The sequence below is a fragment of the Malaya genurostris genome, chromosome 3 (genome assembly GCF_030247185.1).
Source record: "Malaya genurostris strain Urasoe2022 chromosome 3, Malgen_1.1, whole genome shotgun sequence".
In the NCBI taxonomy this organism is placed as follows: Eukaryota; Metazoa; Arthropoda; class Insecta; order Diptera; family Culicidae; genus Malaya; species Malaya genurostris.
Window position 1 is genome coordinate 145,328,266 of NC_080572.1, and position 22,236 is coordinate 145,350,501.

At 38.9% G+C, this 22,236-nt stretch overlaps 1 protein-coding gene across 12 annotated transcripts in view; it reads left to right on the plus strand.

Annotated features, from left to right (window-relative positions):
- Positions 1 to 22,236, plus strand: part of LOC131435145 (protein vav) — a 684,197-nt gene that overhangs the window by 472,958 nt on the left and 189,003 nt on the right. For all 12 annotated transcript variants that reach the window (XR_009230453.1, XR_009230454.1, XR_009230462.1 and 9 more), the window contains one exon: positions 18,166 to 18,368. Coding sequence is in view for 2 of the 12 variants with exons in the window: in XM_058602726.1 (XP_058458709.1) it covers positions 18,166 to 18,368 (203 nt within the window). In the remaining 10 variants the exon portion in view is untranslated. The remainder of the gene's footprint in view (positions 1 to 18,165; positions 18,369 to 22,236) is intronic.

Genomic DNA, 22,236 nt, shown 5'->3' on the forward strand with positions numbered 1-22,236 from the left:
ATACGTATTGCGTGATCTATTGTCTATTCTATGATTGTTATTATTTCTATATATATATTTTTTTTTCATTGTCATATCTTTGTGCATCGTAAATTTTTTTTCGTTATCATACATGTTCTTTCTATTAGTTGAATCTATGTTTTTTTTTCTATGCATTTAAGTGTTTCTGTGATATATTTATTCGTCTATATGTTATCTCGTGTACTTTTCCATTAATCGAGAGGTTTTTATGTTTACTTATATTTTGTTTTGTTGAGGTACCTCGCACCTTTTTTAACCCGTAGATACAGGTCGACAACCCGTCTGTCGACAATACGTCTGTCTGTGGATATAAAATTGTTATTAAAGTTGCGGCATGCGAATGCTTGTTGCAGGTTATAATGAATCTTTTCTAAACCTTTTTTTTCTAAACTTTTCCCGCAACTAGCTTCTATGCCGTGTTCATTTTAATGGTGTCTTACCATCCTTGCCTTCATAGCTTCAGAAGTCGTCCTTCCGTTCAATTATTGAAATTGCTTCTAAACTGGTAGGTTGTGTAATGTCCATGCCGCAGCTTCTCTCCCCCACTACCTGAGCTGGTTCTTTCGGTGCGTGTTCCTGTTTTTCCTTTCTAAAAATAGACTCAAATCTGGGTTTTAATATATTTCCAATAATAACGTTAACCCATAAAGTATTAAAATATTATTAGTTTGTTAGTAGCAGAGTTTTCATATATATGTATTTTTGTAATCCCCCATGAATTCTTTGGTATATAATATTTTAATTATTTGTTGTATCTTACTTTCATTGTGTTTTCGTAACTTTTACATGTCCATATTGTCGTATCTGTATTTTATTGACATTTTGATTTTAATGCGTAATTTGCACTTAAGAAATCCTCAATTCATTCATATTGTATGCATCTTTTATTTTTTTCATTCCGGGGTCGCGATCCCCTTGTCCACACACACTTGATCACTCATACTAGTATCATTGCATAAATGCATACATTATATAGAAATTATTTGCTGGCCAGCGTCGTTTTGATAGTCTGTTCGCTTGTGTCTTATCCTTTTCTTGTCGTATCCGTCATATCTCATCTTTATTTTATTTTTATTTTTTATTCGAAGTATTCTTTTAGTGTCCTTTCAGTGTTAGTTTTATGTTATTTAATGATAAACCATTTTATTTCACCGTAGAAATTCTCCTTATTTATAACATTATTTCCGTATTCTATGCCATTATGTTTACCTCCCTTGTGTAATGTACTCTTCTGTTTTTTCTAAACGCATTGTAACTTTTTCCAAGTTCATTTCAATTTGTAGCATTATAGCTTCCTCCCAAGAACAAATTTTTCTCACATCTATAATCTTCCTCTTGAATTTAACTTTTTTTTTCTTATGGCCAGCACAGTATTGCTGTGTATGACATGATTCCCATGTTTAAAATATATTTGAATTTTCTTGATTGGTGGACTCATCTAGGATCATTAGAATCCCATATTTTCCCATAGTTTATTTCCACTTTGTATTACTTCAACTATATGTTTGAATTTCTTTAAGTATACCCTCTTTTTTCTTCTTCATATGTTTCCCCCCCATTATATACCTTCTTTGACAATGTAACCTATTGCTTTATTGTCCCTCTGATGTATCTTTATCATCATCAGTTTATAATCATCAGTTTCACCTTATTTTCTTTCTTCGTTTGGTGTCCATTTGTTTTCATTGCATAAGTAAAATTTTGTTTCTTATTGACCCCCTTTTATTACCCTCTTAACAGTTTTAATATCCTTCTGCTCGCATTCATGTTTTTTTTCTCTTGTTCGAATTGATTCATTTCAACTTTCATCTTACATATTTCGCTGATATTTTTCTATTCTTGGTATATTTTTCATGTTTTATCTTATCCATTGTTTTCCTTACACAGTGGTTTTAAGTTTTTTCGTTGAAATCTAATGTCAACGTATCACTGTATGATGTTTGCTGTTAATTTCTGTAATAACTGTATCCTATTTTTCTTTATTTCAATTACTCTCAGGATTTCAGTTTCCCTTATATTTTTAATATTATTCCTTTTTATTTAGTTTTCCGATGAAACTCTTAATATAATATGTTTATTATAGTGTATTACTTTGTATAAATATTGAATCTTTTTATTACTTTTCTAATGTTTCTTGGATAATTTCTTAATTATCTCAATATTCTGTGGTAAGATTCATTTTCTCAATCCGTATACTTTTTCAATCGGTTATTGTGAACCTTTTCTAGTCTATTCCCATTCTTTATAGTTGTTGTTTGCTCACTAGAAAGAGCGACTACTTCATACGGTCCTCTCCAAAGTGATTGTAACTTTTGTCCTGCGCCTGTGGGATTGGCTTTTACTAGCACTAAGTCTCCCCACATTGGCTGCCATTCGTTGGAGTTTTTATCATATAATTCTTTGCGCTTGTGTTTAGACACAATTAGATTCTCCCGGGCTTGATGGTGAAGTCGTTTAAATGTAGATCGGATTTCGTTGACGTAGTCCTCGTAGTAGAGACCATCATTATCGTATTTGTAAACGGAGTTTGGGATGTTCGCCCGTCTTCCGTATAATAATTCAAACGGTGAATAACCCGTTGAGGAATTTACAGTGGTATTATATTCGAAACTGAAGAATGGGAGTAATTGATCCCATGTTTTCGGTTCGTTACCTACGTATTGTCTTAAATAGGTTTTCAATTCCCTATTAGATCGTTCCACCAAGTTTGCTTGTGGATGATATGTACTTGTAGTAATTTTTTTAATTTATAAAATTTTACATACGTTTTTCATAAGAGAACTAACAAAGTTGGTTCCATTATCGGTTACCAATTCGGCGGGTGTTCCATATTTACATATATAATTATTCACGAAAGTTTGCGCGACCGTGGCACTCTCTTGATTTTCCATCGGTGCTACAATTAAATATCTTGTTAGATCGTCTTGCATCACAAGTCCGTATCTGTTCCCCCATTCTGACTCGGGTAATACCACTATGTCTATATACAATTTCTCGAACGGTTCGGACGATGTCGTGGTAATTCTCATTGGAGTTCGCTCGCCCGATTATGTTTTTCTGGCACGAGCTACATTGTTTAACATATTTTTCAATATCCTTCCGCATATTAGTCCAATAGAATAGTGGACTCATTCTTTTCATCATTCGTTTGCTTCCAACATGTCCACCTAGCGGAGCATCGTGGAATTCTTTCAATGTGGTTTCGCGGTCTTTTTCTGGCACCCACATCCTGTCCTTTTCCGGTGCATATAGTGTAAACGTCAGGGGTTTTCTGCATGTTTCGAAAAGAGATAATTGGCATGTTCTTTGCATTTTTCATGTCTTCAGGGCAGTTAGTGAATGCATCTACTAACCCATCTATTAGAATTCTTGTATCGGTTATTGATCTACTCGAGCCATTTAGAACCAATCCCCATATTTTGCGATCTGGAATTGAAAATACTCTTCCATTCAGGTAGTCTTTTAAACCTTGTGGTAAGTGTATCAGCTCGGCTAGTTCTTTATATGCTGATCTACTGTTTACTATTACGAAAGTACCATCAAAATCACTTTCGTTAGTTTTTTGTTTTGAAAATTTCAACAGATCAAATTTGATGTCATTGTTATTTATGCATATTTCATATTCTTCGAAATATGAGAGTGCTCCCAAATCTTCCTTTTCGTCCCATCCAAAATCGATGTTTTCTAATCCGTCCATGTGCGGATTCCATTCTGTCTTTTGTTTATTTTTAAATAACGTAAGCCTGCCTGATTTGTCTTTCAGTTGTTTTGGGGAAGTTGTTTTATTTTCCGCGTCTTTCCGCTTCGCAAGATCATTTTTTTCTGCTTGCTGCTGTTGACGCTTTTGCTGTCTAGTGACTATTGAAATAGGGTGTAAGGACTCGGCCTGTTCGGGCAGTCTGGATAAAAAGTCTGCCACAACATTGTCTTTGCCTTGTTTATAGCGAATGTCGATTTCCAACTCTTGAAGTTTCAGACGTAAACGCGTTAGCGTAGGCGAAGTTTCTTTTAAATGCCATATTGAAATCAGCGATCTATGATCAGTGTATACAATAAATCACTGATTATAAATGAAATGTTTCAAACGGTTCACTGCCCATACGATGGCTAACAACTCTTTTTCAATCGTATGGTACTTTCTTTCAGCACCTACTAGACCTCTCTCTGCTTGCATATGAAATAGGCCTGTCGATCGATTTTTCATTCGAGAGTACTGCTCCAATAGCGTACTCGCTTGCATCTGTCGTCATCACGAACGTATCTTTATAGTTCGGTCTAACTAACAGTGTGTCAGAAGTTAAAAAATTCCGCAACTCCTCAAAAGATTTTTGACACTCTTCTGTTCAAGTAAACTTAACATTCTTTCGCAAGAGATCGTTCAAAGGTTTACGTTTCTCTGCTATGTGAGGTATGAATTTTCCATAGAAATTTACTGTTCCTAAAAATGACCGAACACCTTTGACTGTTTTTGGTGCCGCCATCTCTTTTATTGTTTTCATATTGTCCTCCATAGGACGAATTCCTTCTTTGTCATTTACATGTCCTAAGTACTTTATTTTATTTTTCAAAATTTGGCATTTACCTGGCTCGACTATTAGATTATGTCGGCGGAGAGCCTCTAAAACTTTGCGTAAGTTTTCATTGTGTTCTTCCATAGTAACACCGAAAACAATTATGTCATCCAGATAGACGATTGCTTTAACCCCTTCTATCTCATAAAGTACCGTATTCATTAATCGTTGGAACGTCGACGGGCTGTTACGCAGGCCTATAGGCATTTTTGTTAATTCAAAGTGCCCTTTTGGAGTTGAAAACGCTGTCTTGGCTGCATATTTTGCGTTGATTGGCACTTGGTAAAACCCTGATTTTAAATCCAAGGTAGAAAAATATTTACTGTTTCCAAGATTATCTAGAATCTCGTCGATTAGTGGAACTGGGTATACAAATGGCTTTGTAACTAAATTTAAAGCCCTGAAGTCAACCACGATTCTGTATTTCTTGTTACCAAATTCATCGTCCTTCTTGGGAACACTTGCTTGGGAGTTTTCCTAGATATTGAAGGTGCCTTTGTTAACGTGTCTTTCAATTCAATTCTGGAAGCAGCCCGTGGTCATGGCATACCTTCAAGTATCACAAATTGGATACACGCAATGCTTAGCAATCGACTTCTTTGTTCATCGCTTCGGCAAGCAGAGGTTAGAAAGCTAAGTGTCTGTGGGTGTCCTCAAGGTGGTCTACTATCCCCACTTTTATGGAACCTAGTCGCTGATGGATTGTTAAGGAAACTTAATAACCTTGGATTTCCGACTTATGGTTTTGCCGACGATTATCATATATTGATGACCGGTATAAGCATTAACACTCTCTTTGATTTAATGCAGCAAGCCCTGCGATCTGTTGAACAATGGTGTTGTCAGGTTGGATTATCTGTAAATCCGGGCAAAACATCAATGGTGCTTTTCACGCATCGTAGGATAATCACAGGAGCTCGTCCGTTGCAGTTCTTTGGTTCAGAGGTCACTGTGGTCGAACAAGTTAAATACGTCGGGGTTATTCTTGACTCAAAACTGAATTGGTCTGCTCACATTGACTTCAGAATTAAAAGAGCTTGCATGGCTTTCGGCCAATGTAGACGAGCTTTTGGAAAATCATGGAGACTCAAACCCAGATATATTCATTGGATCTACACAACTATTGTTAGACCAATTTTAGCATATGGATGTCTTGTATGGTGGCAGAAAGGAGAAGTCGCGACAGTTCAGTCAAAGCTAAATCATCTCCAAAGGATGGTCCTAATGGCGATGACAGGAGCATTCACGACAACTCCTATTGCTGCTCTAGAGGCGCTACTGTGCATTAAAACACTACATGTGTTCCTAAAACAAGAAGCATTATCTTGTGCATATCGTCTTAAGGTTACAGGGCTTTGGAACAGTAACCCATTAGATTATGCTACCAGCCACACTCGCTTGTGGTCTCAAATGGTTACGTGGGATGAGTATTTACTCGCTCCTAGTGACCTAACTCTCACATGCAGTTTTCCTTTCAAAACATTCAATGTGAGCTATCCTTTTCGTGAGGAATGGTTGTCTGGTTGTCTGGAACGACAACTTGATGAACACATAGTTTGTTATACGGACGGTTCTCTGTTGAATGGTCGTGCTGGTGTCTACTGTCGTGAAATGAGGCTGGAGCAGTCTCATTCACTTGGTAGATACTGTACTGTGTTTCAAGCAGAAATCTACGCGATTCTGTGTGGAGTACAATCGGCACTTCAGCAGAGGATCTGTGGTAAGCGAATTTATTTTTGTTCCGACAGTCAGGCAGCCTTAAAAGCACTCAGTTCGAATGACTCACGATCGAATCTAGTGATCGCATGTCGAACTCAAATTTAAGACCTCAGCATTTCAAATGCTGTTTACTTCTTATGGGTACCCGGCCATTCTGGTATTACTGGAAATGAATGGGCTGATGAGTTGGCTAGAGCTGGTGCAACGAATGATTTCGTTGGTCCTGAACCAGCTTTACCACTTTCAACTAGTTGGATAAAGCACAAGATTCGTTCTTGGGCTGTATCCAAACATGCCAGCTACTGGCGCAGCTTGCAAACTTGCGCTCAGACAAGAGCATTTCTACCAGATTTAAATCTGAAAATGTCAAAGTGTCTACTGCATTTCTCCAAGCATCATTGCAGTATTCTGGTCAGAGCTCTGACTGGACATCGCAAACTCAATCATCACATGGCTACTATTCAACGTGCTGAGTATTATTCGTGTGATTTGTGTGAATGCGATTATGGTACTTCATATCATCTGATATGTAACTGTCCCGCATTGACGCAGCTACGTATCCGGGTTTTTGGTTCTCCATACATGGTTGAGTCTGTGTATGCGGAGCTAAAATTGAAGGATATTCTCTCGTTTCTTACCCAATGTGGTAAGGAGCTATAGTCAGAAGGGTTCATCGTTCTTCCTGGAGTGAATGAATCCCTTCTGTATTCACCTTAAATAGGGTTTAGCAGATTGTTTGGCATCTTTTAGGGGGTGCCGAATTTACTTCTGCTCGTACATACTGCGAATCGTTCTGCATTCTTCCGGGAGAGCAGAATGGTGTCGCTTTTGTAAGATCTTCACATCCTCCCGGGGGTTGGAGGTTTTATTAACAGCGGACTGTTCGGGACCTCGTAGAGGTTCAGAATTTACTTCTGCTTCCACTAAATGTGATCCTCAGCAGATTGTTCGGCATCCCTTAGGGGTGCAGAATTTACTTCTGCTTTTATGTGTTTTTGTGTCGTCAATTTTTCCCATCCTCCTAGTCCAACCCTTACCATTTCCTTTCAATCCTTCCCTCTTATATATCGGGAAAATGATGCTAAAAACAAATTGATGGCAAGGCACAAATCTCCAAATTTCAAGGGGAACGTGCCATTTGAGCCAATTTGTTCTGATTCCTGATTCCTGATTCCTGGGAACACATAGGATTGGTGCATTCCACGGACTTTTGCTGGGCCTACTGATACCTTGTCTACGCATTTCTTCAATTTCTTCATTAATATGCTTCTTTGTAGCTTCTGGAAATCTGTATTGCCGTTTGTTGATAGGCACGTTTGACGTGGTCTCAATTTCGTGCACTGCCGCATCAGTGATAGTAAATTTATCCCCCTATTATACATCGCTATATGATGCCATAATCTTCTCAATATCCCTAAAATTTTCTCTTTTTAGATGATTCATATTTAGTGATTCTAATACTTTTTCCGTTTGGTCTCGACCAGTTTTTTTACTGTATCTTCTATTTTCCGTAAGAATTACGTCTTGATTTGAATCTAAATCAAGGAAACATTTGTTTTCCTCGTCACATTCTCCACCAATAAAATCTTTTTCTTCTTCATGAGTAATATTACACCGGGGAGCATACTATCTGAACGATAGTATGCTCCCCGGTGTAATATTACCGGGGAGCATACTATCACAACCGGGGAGCATACTATCTGAACGATCGTCGTTTTTGTATAACTCATAATTGCTCTGATACGATGCATTAATGTTATCATTTTTATTCACGTGCTTTTTATTCACTTCATATTTATTATGCTTTGATAAACTACCCACTCTAAGACTGATAAACTACCCACTCTAAGACTTCAGCATTAACGATAATTACTTCATTTTTGCCACTCTTTGCATTAGTTTCAGTATGGTTTTCGGTTGTCCTATTTCTACTTGGAGATTTTTTTATTTCAAAATCATTGTTTGCTTTAGTTGCACTGTTTGAAGACATCTTTGGCTTCCCATTATTATCATTTACTTCGCTATTTCTGTCATTACTCATGCGGGCTAATATTTCAATGTTGTGATCATCCTTATCAGCAGGACGCATCCCATAATGCTCAGTTGCATGTACCTTTTCTTTTCCTGATACTGGTATATTTGCTGCATTATTGTGCTCGTTTGATACACTTAGGCATATGTACTCGAAATTCTGAGTGACATAGATTGTGTATATCTTTAAAAACTCTGCTCCTATGATTCCAGGAACACACAAATCTTTTACTATATAAAATCTAACTCTGTAATGAGTCCTTCCAATCACCAACGTGACTTTTACTGACCCAAATGTCTGTGATTGAGTTCCATCAAAACCTGCGATGTATAAATTATCTTTGTAGTTTATTTTCTCTGATCCTATTTTCGCGACAGTATCCCATCTCATTACGTTATAAAATGCTCCAGTATCGAGCAAATACTTAATTTTTTCATTAGGTGTTTTTGCAGCAGCAACTTTTACAAATAACTGATTGTTTTTAGCACACTCTATTTTTAACATTTCGTGAGGCGGCATACTTGCTTGCCATTGCCCCGTATAATTTTTTGTCGTTTCTGTACACGTTGTACCCTGTGGACTAAGCTTGCTTTGATCATACGTTTGGTATTTTTCCTGTATTTTCACATTGTTATCTGCCTCGTATTTTGCGACTCTCTTCTCCTGTTTCTGATGAGCTTCATATGATTCTGTTTTTGGTTCAAAGGTTAGAGGTATTTTCCGTAAGCATATCCAGCCTTGGTCATTGTGTATGCTAGTCACATACTTATTCATAAATGTCATTCCCAAAATACCCCCTTGAGTCAAATTCTCCACTACGTCAAACTTCGTTTGGAAAAGTCTTCCCGCGATGATGAAGTTTAGTTTTACGGTACCTAATGTTTTTCTAACAGTACCTGTTACCCCGGAATATTCTATGATTTCGTTTTCATTAATTGTATATGCTCCCATGTACTCTGCATTTCGTCTACTTATCAAGTTGCCAGATGCTCCAGTGTCTACCAGCAACCGCATCTCGTTATTTGGTTCGTTTGCCGATCTCAACAACATCATAAATTCGTTGTCTTTCGTCTTATGTAATTTGACCCATATCCCTTCTTTACGTTTTTTGTACACATCACTCTTCATTGGTTTTCTGTTATTGTCATTTTCATTCTCCCCGTATCGATCCCAATTTTGCATTTTACATGTTTGCTTGGCTAAATTTGCATTCGGAGTTCTTGATGCTCCATATCTCATTTGATCAGGCATATTTCTGGTCCTGATATTATGATCATATCTTCGAAATATTTTTCTATTATCATAAGTCATGCAATTTACCCATAACTGTGCTTCATTATTTTCGTAGTGTTTTCTATCAAGTGCATTATTCTTCTCTCGAATATTACCATTGTATCTATTAGGTGGTTTTCTATTATCATACCGATTTGTTAAATCGTATTTTTGCTGATACTCATTATTTTCATATTGGTACCCTTCGTGAGTTCTAAACTTTTGATTCCTCATAAGAACTCTATAGCCCAGCTCTGTTGCTTGAAGTATGTGTTCAAGTACTTCGATATGTTTTCGTTCTATATCAATTTCTTCTAAATACTCCAGTAACTCATACAATGTCTTTTTTTTGTGGCCTTGTGCCATTCGTTTCAATTCGTCGTTGTATAAGCCTGCTAAGCAATGTAGTCTTAGACTGACTTCCATTGGCGATTCCCGAGCAAAGAACCCTTCATTGTAATTGTCCAACTGCTCTTCAATTTTCATTATGCGCTTTTTGTAATTTTTGAATGGTTCATTGGGTTCTTGCCGCAAAGTTTCTATTTTTAAAACAACGTCTTCGATTCTTTCGATTTCCCCAAATTCACGTATAAGATTTTCTTTGATTTTAGGCCAATTTTCGGCTTTTATGTGCAGTAATCTAGCTGCTGCTTCTTTTTTCAACTTCAATAATATTACGTAGATCAGATAGTCTCTAGATGTTTCTGGGAATTGTTTTTCGAAATGTTCAATATGATAGATGAACGCATCTAACTGTTTGGTAGTTCCATCGAACTCTGGAATGCACTGCAGTGCTTCCGCTTTAGGAAATTGAAATTCCATGCTTGTTTGAATATGATTCTCGTACTATGATATCTCTGTCAAGCCTCAAAATTATTATTTGGCTTGCCGTATGTTTAGAGAATGCTGAAATGAATCCCCCTGGACGATATTCATTTTTGCTGTAAATAATTACAATCTTGATTCTTGACCGTGGTTATGGTCGACATTCATTCACGTAAACAAACTTGACCTAGTCTCACATTACTGGTCATTGTATCGTACAAAGCTTCAACTGCTACGAGCCCTACGTGGTCAAATTTCGTTCGCATTGGCATTTTTGTTTATTATTGAGCCAGCCCAACTCGGTGCTCTCAAATTTGTCATGCCCGCCGTGTGCGCAAACCAAACTGTCTTTGTTAATTCCGTTATAAGGGTCGACGGCATAGGCTGCAACAGCGCATCGTACCATACTCGTGGTTTAACATTATAGTTTACCGTACGCGACTCAAAGTCAATGTTCCGTCAGGGAGGCTCATGTTGTTATTTGAATTATTGGAATTGTACGGTTTTGATCCTGGCTTTTGGGACTCTTCGTTATCGTGGTTGTTCTCAATAGCTGAATGCACTCTTCGACGCTGTGATATGTTATGTTTTGTACTCCCAGCTTCCGATATACTTCTGTGCCGCCCGGTAGGGCGATCTTGTTTGGTTTCTATAACGATTGATTCGCTTAGGATTTTCGATGCTGCCTCATATTTTGTTCGCACGACGTTATAAAGGTCTTTTAGTTTGTTCCATTCACTTACTGAGACCCGAAATTCGTAACCTTCGATCAGTTGATCGAATTCGGCGAAGGCTTCCTTAAGTGTTTCCTTCTTGGTTAGGATCCCTTGTAATGATCTTGCTCTAGTCTTATTTTTGTATAAATTCTCGTATTCGTGTGTAATGTACTCGCCTATTTCTTCTAGTCTTGACATCTGCGAACGTCTTTGTTAATTTGGCTCAATACCTTCTTCGTTGTAAACATCTAGAATCATTTCCCTTCGGTTGCGGATGATCGTTATTGCTCGCCCCGCGTGAGTCATACCATACTCAAAGTCAATGTCGGTTTATTGTTATTATTGTCATATACCGCTTCTTTTCCCCGTGGTATGTTCTTATTTCTGTTGCCCGACTTCTAGCCGCAAATATGGACGCGATTGTTTTGATGTGTTACCTAGCAACCCATTTTGCTATAGACTTCGCCCATACGGGTTGGTTCACCATCGTTTTAAATATATATACTTCGTGGCACTCCTGGTGCCTAGCTCACTGACTTGCTTCGTTATGTCAGACGGCTACTTTTGCTTATTCGCAAAATGATGCGTCAAATTACCGATTCCTTCGCTCATACGCGTGAGGTTCGGTTGGTCACCTTGACCTTATAATCATTACACCAGTGCTAACTGTTCAGCTGGTCGTGATATTCGTGTTTTTTCAACGAAAGCAAAAAAAAAACTTCTTAGGCCTTCATGCTAGTATGGCCACTTTTGTAAGTATTATCGCGGTTGTTTTTTTTTCTCTGCAACACATGCGCTCGTATTGACCGTGGTCAAAACGTGAACAAATCTACTGTGAGCGTAATCAATACGTCCGCAGTTTTCAAGGAAACTTGAACAAAATTATTGCTTGCCAAATGACTCAACAACGGAATGTATATAACTGTTCTACAAACCCGCTGTAGGCATGAGAAAAAGTTCTGATATCGTTTACCAGTTGATGAATTGTGTGTAATGGGGTTAGAAAAATAATGTTGGTCATTGTGAGCGCGAGTTAAACAAATCAGAAAAATTTTCGCGCTAATGCCATCCTAATAGATTCTCCTTGCATTTTCCTTTCTAATAATTTAGCGCTCACAATAAGTGGCAACATTCGATTATAGGTAATTTCTTTTAAACAGTTAAGTAATCAGAAAAATAATGGAGACTCGCCATACTAATACTTCTTCGCCCAACATCCTCAATTTCGAATTCCTCTCTAGTACTCCTGGCGTATCCTTACTGAGCGTACCGCGTCTTTCTTCTTCACCCCCCCCCCCCCACCCGCGGTCAGTACCGCTGGTCATCACTTGCAAGCACCTCGGCCGAGCGGCGGCGGAAGAAGAATTTCGAAAAGAGGATGGGCCTTTTCACAGTTTGTAATTCACAATAACGTCTTGAAGCCAATTTTTCGCAAAACTGTTACCACTCGTTATCTTTTCTCGATGACACTACAGTGGGTCTGTACTGGTCTATGCTTCTTGTGCTATATGTTTTGTTCACGCAATCAATCTTATTCCTTAGAGTCAGCTTACAACTTCGATATTTAATTCTATTTATCACTATTCAGAAACTGTTAACATGATTTCTGTCACTCATATTCTGCGAATTCTCTTCTATGTATTGATTTTATACCCGAATTGATATAACTAAAGAAAACGTTTATTAACACGAGAACTCGGACGAGACGGCCTAACTTATCTGCGGGTCGAATCCCGAGACTAACGGCTATTTACCACGCACTCGTTAAAACTGAACTAACTAACTTGTCCACGGGCCGACTAACTAACTGACTACGCGAAACGACTACTTAATTTGTCTACGGGCCGACGCCCGAGACTCACGGTTATTTACCGCGCACTTTTTGAAACTTAACTAACTGCTAACTCTTCCCAACTATAGGATTTTATGCTCCTAACATTTACTTTCGGGTGAAGCCCGAAGATTTTAGTACAAGCCGAGCTTGTGATTTTAAGTAGAAAGTTCATCCGACTTTCTCCCGAAGTTCTACCGAAAGCCGAGACCACTGTCACTATGCCAGAGGCAGTGACCAATATCCGTGAAAATAACTTTGTTTTTACAACATTGCTGCGCTGGCTAATGCCCGGAACTGTCTATGGTTTTATAACAATAGCTTTGTTTTTAAAACATTGCTGCGCTGACTAATGCTCGGAACTGTCTATGGTTTTATTGTTATAATATTTCTTAAACATTGTTATAATATTTCTTAAACATCGTTGCGATGACTAATGCTCGAAAATGTGCACGCTTCTATAACAAAGTTTATACCTGAAGGTTGCGGCTGCGCTGATATGAGAGTTTCCTTCACAATTTCCTACTTTTTCTACAATACTAGCAAATTCGAAGGTAAATTTGCTAAGGGCGCTGCACTCGTCCTCCCAGATCTTGGTAACGACCCAGTGCAGTGCTTTCACTAGTGCATTACCACCGTGTTTTAGTAGCTCGCTTGGTAGTTGGTCAACGCCAGCGGCCTTATTATTTTTCAACCGGCTTACCACCTCCTCCACTTCTTGGAGGTCTGAGATCGGCAGTCTATCGTCCTCCGCACGCGTTCCCAAGTTCGTTACCGCGCCGCCACTTTCGTATTCCGCCACATCGCCATTGAGGTGCTCGTCGAAATACTGCCGCCACCTCTCGATCACCTCACAGTCGTTCGTGAGAAGATCCCCGTTGGTGTCCTTGCACATATCGGCCTGTGGCACATGGCCTCTGCTTGAACGGTTCACCTTCTCGTAGAACTTCCTTGTGTCATTAGCACGGAACAGCTGTTCCATCGCTTCGCGATCTCGGTCTTCCTGTTGGCGCTTTTTTCTACGGGATACCGAGTTCTGTCTGTTTCGCGCCTGTCTGTATCGCTCCTCGTTTGCTCTCATCCGGTGTTGCAGCTTGCTCGCCCAAGCTGCATTCTTTTCGGCCACTAACTGTTCACATTCGTCGTCGAACCAGTCGTTCCTTACGTTCGGAGCCGCCGTACCTAGTGTTGCTGATGCAGTGCTACCTATGGCAGAACGGATGTCTCTCCAGCCATCTTCAAGAGTAGCTGCACCAAGCTGCTCTTCCGTTGGTAGTGCCACTGCCAACTGCTACGCGTAATCTTGGGCTTCTCCAGCATCCCGGAGCCGCGCGATGTTAAACCGCGACGTTCGGTTTCGACGTTGGGTAGCCACCGTCGAAAGTTTTGAGCGCATGCATCCAGCAACCAAGTAGTGGTCCGAATCTATATTCGCACTGCGGTAGGTGCGAACATTGTTGATGGCCGAGAAAAATTTTCCGTCGATCAAAACGTGGTCGATTTGGTTTTCGGTCTGTTGGTCAGGTGATCTCCAGGTAGCTTTGTGGATATCCTTGCGGGGAAAGAAGGTGCTTCTGACTACCATTCCTCACGAGGCCGCAAAGTTGACACACCGTTGGCCGTTGTTATTCGATGCGGCATGCAGGCTGTTCGGCCCGATTACCGGTCTGTACATTGCCTCCCTTCCTACCTGGGCATTCATGTCACCGATGACAATTTTTACGTCTCTGCGTGGGCAGCCGTCATAGGCTTGTTCCAGATGCACGTAGAACGCTTCTTTCTCGTCATCGGGTCTCCCTTCATGTGTGCAGTGCATGTTGATGATGCTGTAATTGAAAAAACGGCCTTTAATTCTCAACTTACACATCCTAGCGTTGATCGGCTGCCACACACTCACTCGCTGACGCATCTTGCCCAGCACTATAAAGGCAGTTCCCAGCTCGTTCGTTATGTCACAGCTTTGGTAGAAGGTAGTCGCTCGATGTCCGCTTTTCCACACCTTCTGTCCCATCCAACAAAGCTCGTGCAGCGCTAAGACGTCGAAGCTGCGAGGATTCATTTCGTCGTATATTATCCTGTCGCAGCCTGCGAAACCTAGCGACTTGCAGTTCCATGTTCCAAGTTTCCAATCGTAGTCCTTATTTCGTCGCGTGGGTCTATGCCGATTGTTCCGGGTCGTATTCTCTCCTGTATTGTTTGTAATCAATGTTTTATGGGCGGCTTATTAGGCCTACGCCAACCCCCTGTCTCGCCGGAGGATCATCGTGCTTGCTCTGTTTTACGTCCCAACTAGCACTAGGACGATCCCGTTGGTGGGGTTGCCACCTTGGATTTAGCTGGACGGGATGCAGCATTTCATACTCAGCCGCTGGATACCAGAACATACGCTGTTTGAAGCCGTACATGGAGTAGATGGTACATGGAGTACAGACGCTCCGACATCCTCTAAAGAGGACCCCCTTTCCTGTCAGCATACGACCAAGGTCTCACCGGGGTTGGTTACCAGATGTTTCCTATGGTTGCTCGTATCCCAGCCGGCACCGCGGGAGGTAGGGACAGGAGTTACTGGACAAGAGGCTAAGAACCACACTGGGGCCTGAATTGCGCATTGTCCAGTCGTTTACCGCATTGTCCAGTCGTTTAAAAACCTCCATATCATTTATATCAACAGATTATAACAATCCTACAGATATATGTATGTACTTAATACTATCAATTAAAACTAACCCTAGCTAACTAACTCTATAGCAATCAGATGACACTAAACCCATCGGGCAAACGATGGTTATTTTGCATTAAAACTAGAGAAGAAAAGAAATATGCTTTAAAAGGGGAAGTAGAAGAAAGGAGTGGTGAATGAGAGTTGGCGAACGAAACGAGGTTAGGTTCGGCATGTAGATCTTCTTAGTGGTCGAAAAAGATGGTGGAAGACGGATAAAACAAGAGGGCGAGCAAACGTGGTTAGAACCGACATATAGATCTAATTAGTATTCGAAAAGATAGGAGAAGAACGATGAAGAGCGGAGAAGAGGAGATACAATAGGATTAGTTACAACGAGCGAATTTATTGGTTTTCAATGGAGATGGTAGAGAGACGAAGGGGTGATCGAGCGGAAAGAATTAACATTAGTATTATAACTGCAAAAATAAAGAATCATGGAATAATCGTTGTATCGCATTACGAGAGAGATGAAAATAAAATTCCTGTGAGCAGCTATTGAATAAATGGCACATACTGGAAAAGGGTTGATTATATCCGTAATTGGTTCTAGCATGGGAATTCGTATAAATGGATGAGAACGAAGACCTCGACGATGAATGTCAAAATTGATCAATTATAGGAGATCAGGACCGTCAACACGTGATTGAATTAGATCAGTAATAAAGACAGCCTTGCAAACGTTTCTACGTACAGACAGCAGATCTAGCTCAATAAGCCGACAGCGATCTTTGTAACTAGGAAGGTTGAATGGGTCCCTCCATGGTAGATTGCGGTAGAAATCTAACGAATTTGCGTTGAACACTTTCGACACGATCAATGTCGATTTGATAATAAGGTAACAAAACGATAGCTGCGTATTCTAATGTTGATCGAACTAGCGCACAATAAAGAGTCTTCAGGCAGTGTATATCAGTATAGTTCTTAGTGATCCGAAATATGAAGCCTAAGAGTTTAGAAGCTTCCGAAATTACGTAATCGACATGATTCTTGAAATCCAATTTGTGATCGAGAATAATACCTAACCGAGGATTCACGTTTGAGGACATTTTGCAAGAGATGATATTCGTATGTAATTATTGAGCGTTTTCGGGAAAAACATATAATGGAGCATTTGGAAGCAAAAGTAAAAACATATAATGGAACATTTGGAAGCATTAAGTACCATTTGTGGCACCATTTGGCGAATGTGTCAAACTGAGCTTGCAGAAAACGTGCATCTTCTAGTTCCTATATAGGATGATATAGTTTGAAGTCATCAGCAAATGATAATTTGAAACATTTCACGGAAAAGTTGCTATCATTGAGGTAGAGTAAAAATACAAACGGTCCTTGAGGTACTCCAGAACTAACAGCAAAAGGAACTGTTGTGAAGTTTCCTATTTTCACCAACATCCTACGACCAGTAAGATATGAACGCATCCAATCCAGTAAAGCGCCACTAAAGCCCAGTCCGTCGAGTTTAGCAATTGTTATTTAATGATGCCGCTGAAAAATCTGTGTAGATAGTATCAACCTGTAGACGCGATTGTAGAGATCGGATGATAAAAGATGTGAAAGCTACAAGGTTTGTAGATGTTGTTTTAGGCATGAAACCGTGTTGAGTTTCAGATATGTAGTCCTTGCAATTGCGAGTTATGAAATCGAGAATAATTATTTCAAACTATGGACACAACACATAGTGAAGCTATTCCACGGTAGTTAGTAATATCAGATTTGTTACCTTTCTTAAAAACCGGAAAAATATATGATTTCTCCCAGGGGTCTGAGAAAGTCACCGCATTAAGGGAATCGTTGAACAATATAGTCAGTGGTGTTAGGAGTGAATTCAAGCATTTTTAGGAATGGCATCGGGTTCTGCGTTAGTGGAGCTTTTTTGTTTCGAGCACGCCGTAATTATCATGGTCGAGGTAATAGGAGGATGAACTCCAACAGGAAAACGGAGAGGGACGTTCACGATTGCCTGTGATACTTCGTCGCTACCAAGAACTTCATTGGAGAAAACACTCTTGAAGTGCCTTCGAAATAGATAGCAGGTTTCAAGTATGGTGGATGACTGAACTTCACCCAGCGACATATAATTAATTATTGATAAATATAACTATATTTAAAAAAAACGTGCAACTTCTGTGCTCAATGCCTTTGGTTAATTTACTACCAATTTACTACTAATGGGTTACTAGTCTTTATGGAAACATATAGAATGTATCAACCTGTATCAAATCCTACATAAGTAGAATAGGAAAACAAATATTGTAACAGTTTGAAATAATCTTTTCCTGTGGCTTTTGGTATGAGTTCAGCTCGTTCCGTTGGAATATATCATTGATGTGCGATACATTAGAACCATTTTGTTACAAGTTTTGATGAACGTATGCGTGTTTGATAAATGACAAACGTAGCATGATATTTACGATCTTGTATTTAATTTTCAAGACAAGCATTATTTTTATTTGTAGGAAGGACAGTATGTGTTCCGTGATGCGTACAATTTACATGATTATAGAATGGAAATCTGTCATTCAAGAAGAACGTTAGGCAGAGATGGGCGCTTGAAATATTCATTGTTGCTCGCAAGGAAAACACAATCAACTGCATTTACTTTATATATGAAAACAGAAGAAGAGCGGGAAAAATGGAAACGAGCGTTCGTTTTTGCTATGTAAGTAATTAGATGAAAATTTTAAATCAACGTAATAATAGTAATTTATAATTTAAGGAAGGTATGGTGTTTTAGTATTTAGCATATGAAGTTGTAATGTTTACTTTTCCATAAATACGTTTATTTCATGAGGAAATTCACATCAGTTTTTCTTCACGGAAGCATCCGCAATAATTTATTCCCATATTATAGTCCCTTGCCATATTATTCGATTCATACTGAAAATTCCAAATATCTCTGAAATATTCCTGTTACTTCCAACGATGAAAAAAATATTTTAAAATCTTGGTGCATCATGTCACCGTTTCACACGTTTGTCAACGTATTCAGAAAAGAAAAACCTGTTTGAATTCAATTAGTGTTGGGTGTTGCCTACACTTTTCGTAAAGTGGCTATGTTTTGTGTACACCTCAGCACCGCGTTCAACGAAAATCACACACCGGTAACAGACATTCGTACCTGCACCGTGGTTATGGTTTCTTCAACACGGTCGACAACTCATGCTTATGTGTGCTCGGCGGCAGCCCCGAGCTTCGATGTCGGCTTTTGTTTCCTTATAGTTTGTACGAAAACGAACACCGCATTCTATGTGCTTCGTAGATGCGGTGCTGAGTTTTTTTTTCTTCGTCCCAACGCATTAATTATTAAGTACTACTTAAGAGAATCAGGCGACGACATAACTTTAAATATCCAATTTAGTATAATTATAACATTATAAATCTGAGAAATCGAAAACAAAAGGCTCATAAAAATATAAGAGATAGCAGTAGCGTCAACTCGGAAACATACGTACAAACTAAATCTGGCTATTGAAATTGCCTCTGATGAGTACAAAAGCGAAGACTAAAATCAAATCCTGCCCGAAGAATTTCTTCAATTACGTTAAAACTAAATAAAAATTTAATAATTTTCCCTCTAAAATGTTCTTCAAGGGTAAGGCTGTTGTCAACTCGGGAAAAATTGGAACGCTATTTGCAAATTACTTCCAGAATATCTATCCTACGTCTCCGAAGAGGATCGAGATCGTGAATATTTTCATTTCCTCTCAGAACAAGTTTGTGACATTAATATTCAAATTCCGTATAGAACAACAGGACCTTTTATTGAATCCAAGTTTAGCATCGCTAAGAAATGGGAGTGAGATCCATTTGGGAAAAGGTGACCACTATTTCTGGTGCCAACGGAATCGGAAACCGGGAAAGCTGAAATCGCTGTCTACTGATAATGACTATCGAGCGGAGTAGTTTTGAGGCCGGTTTAGAATTTTTTTGGTATATTTTGTTTTGCCCGTTTAAGAGATGGAATAAAATTGATAACACACTTTATCATATAATTCCGAAACCGGAAATCGGATCCAGATGAAATTCAGAGGTTTTGTATAGAACCCATAAGATAAGAAGATTTAGAAGTTCTGTATAGAACTCATTTAAATCTAAATGCTACATACACACTCGACGAACCGAGTCGAATGGTATATAACGCTCGGCACTCTGTTCCTTGGTTCATAAGTCGGTTTTCACAGTGATTGTATAACCTTCCTATATGAGAAAGGGAAAAATATCAAAACGTTATTCATTAATTAAATAATCCTCAAAGCTCGTTGATACCAACTATTTTAGAAAACTAGAATTTTGAATTATTTGTAGTTATTTCATACTACTGAAAATTTAATCATAAATTGCGCATCATATTTTCGATAGCATTGAGAAAAATTTATGTTGTTGGGTTAAGTACAACACGAGATATTCGTTATTAAGTTTTACCCATACTTGTTCAGTGTAAATTTTGAAAATGCGCCCCATAGTAAAGTGAGTCGTATAACGACATAAAAACTATTGCAGTGTTTCATTTTCTTTTGTAATTGGGATGCATTTTGTCCGTCGGTGATAAAGTATGCGTTTTGTTGGTTGAAATCACCGTTCCATATTCGACATACTGCTTTCTAACAGTTCGAGAGAGGTTTTGTAAGCATTTCCAGGTAGAAGAACCAAAAATATGTTTTTGCCTTTTTCATACAGAAAGGTTATGCGATAACTGTGAAAACCGATTTTTGAACCGAGTCCCAGTGCCATATACAATTCGACTCAGTTCGTCGAGTACGCAAAATATTTGTATGTGTATACACAGAACGGATGCTTCTGAGGAACGATCCGAAGCATCACATTATGAACCGACTGTTAACAGTGTGTTCATGAACAGTCGAATCGAATCGATTATTTTGTCCCTCTTCTGCTTCCAATGCTTCCGGTTCGTATACGTGTTGGTAAACCAAAGGTTTTGAAATAAATCGCTTTTCCGAACACTGGCATCCTATGCTAGAAGCAAATATTTTGTAAACGGTAACTAAGCTTGCCGAGTCATATTTAGGCTGTGGACGAAATATTACTACAGATAATTTTTTTACTAGCATTTCACTTTCAAAAAAGTTACTTACAAAGAAAACTACTTTAGTTGGCCGTATAAGTCTGAAGAACTAAACATGAATATAGAGAAGAGGTCGAGAACGCACTCATTTATGCTACATGACATGACAGAAATTCATGCTACTGACACACGAAAGAACTGTCAGGTACAACAATCATGCAACAGAAACAGATGTACAAACCATTGTGTTAAATGTAACAGACACGTTCGCAGAAAATCTGTTTTAAAACAAGAGTTTTTATATATAAAAAATATTTTCCATGATTGTTTTGATAGCAAACATTTAATTTAAATTGATTTGGAACCTTTTCTTTGAAGAAAAACTTCAATTCTCTTGTGTAAGTCAAATCGGCTCACTGCAGTAGAAATAAGTATATAACCAAAATCCGCATATCTAGTGTTAATAACCAGTACAGGTATCCGGGCGATAATTCCTGAGCCGGATATCAGATTCAGATGATATTTGGAAATTTTTTTAAAGGACCGTAAAACCTGTATTTTAACTTAAGTTTGCTAAAATCGGTCAAGAAAGTGGGGAAGTGATTTAAAAATGATTTTTTTCCGCAAATCGCCCTGTAACTCCGGAACCGGAAACCGGATCGACATAAAATTCAGGAGCTTTATATGAAACAATTGTACCTTTCGTTCGAAGTTTGAGAAAATCGGTTCAGTCGTCTCTGAGAAAAGTTAGAGCACTTTTGTTTGTGCACATATCACCCTGTAAATCCGGAACCGGAAGTCAGATTGGAGGAAAATTCAGGAACTTTGTATGGGGCTATAAGATCTTTCTTTTGCATCTAAGCTTTAGAAAATCGGTTCAGCTATCTCCGAGAAAAGTGAGTGCAAAAAATATTACATAAAATCATACGCACATACATACAGACATTTTGCGTACTCGACGAACTGAGTCGAATTGTATATGACACTAGTGTAGCATGATAATATTGATCCGACTAACCCAAATGAAACACTTTCCCACATTCCAGCATTCACACGATCTCTAACCAATCCTTCTCTGATCACAGATCATAAACCAAAACCGAACATGCACTAAAATCCCAAACACCAATCCTTACATTCTTTATCCTTCAAGTACCATGCATCCAAATTAGTAACAGGTCGTAAAAACACTTGACGATCGTTACATTTCCCAAGAGCCAACCGTTTGGTTCACATTAAGTTCCCATGCTAGCCGTCCGTGTTGCAACATATGCTGCACACGGCGAGCTAAGCAAGCTTCTCACACTATCCGCCGATGCGACATTTCTTTCCCTTGCGTAATGCGCTATAGGTTCAATCGCCTCTAGCTGCATTGATGCACCAATCGATATTCTCTCTCTTTTCCCTCTCTCCCACTAACAATTTATTTAACGAAAGTAACTGGCTTCTCCCACCTTATGTACATCATAGAGCAGGTTAGCTTAAGTTTAAAGCTTTTGAATAA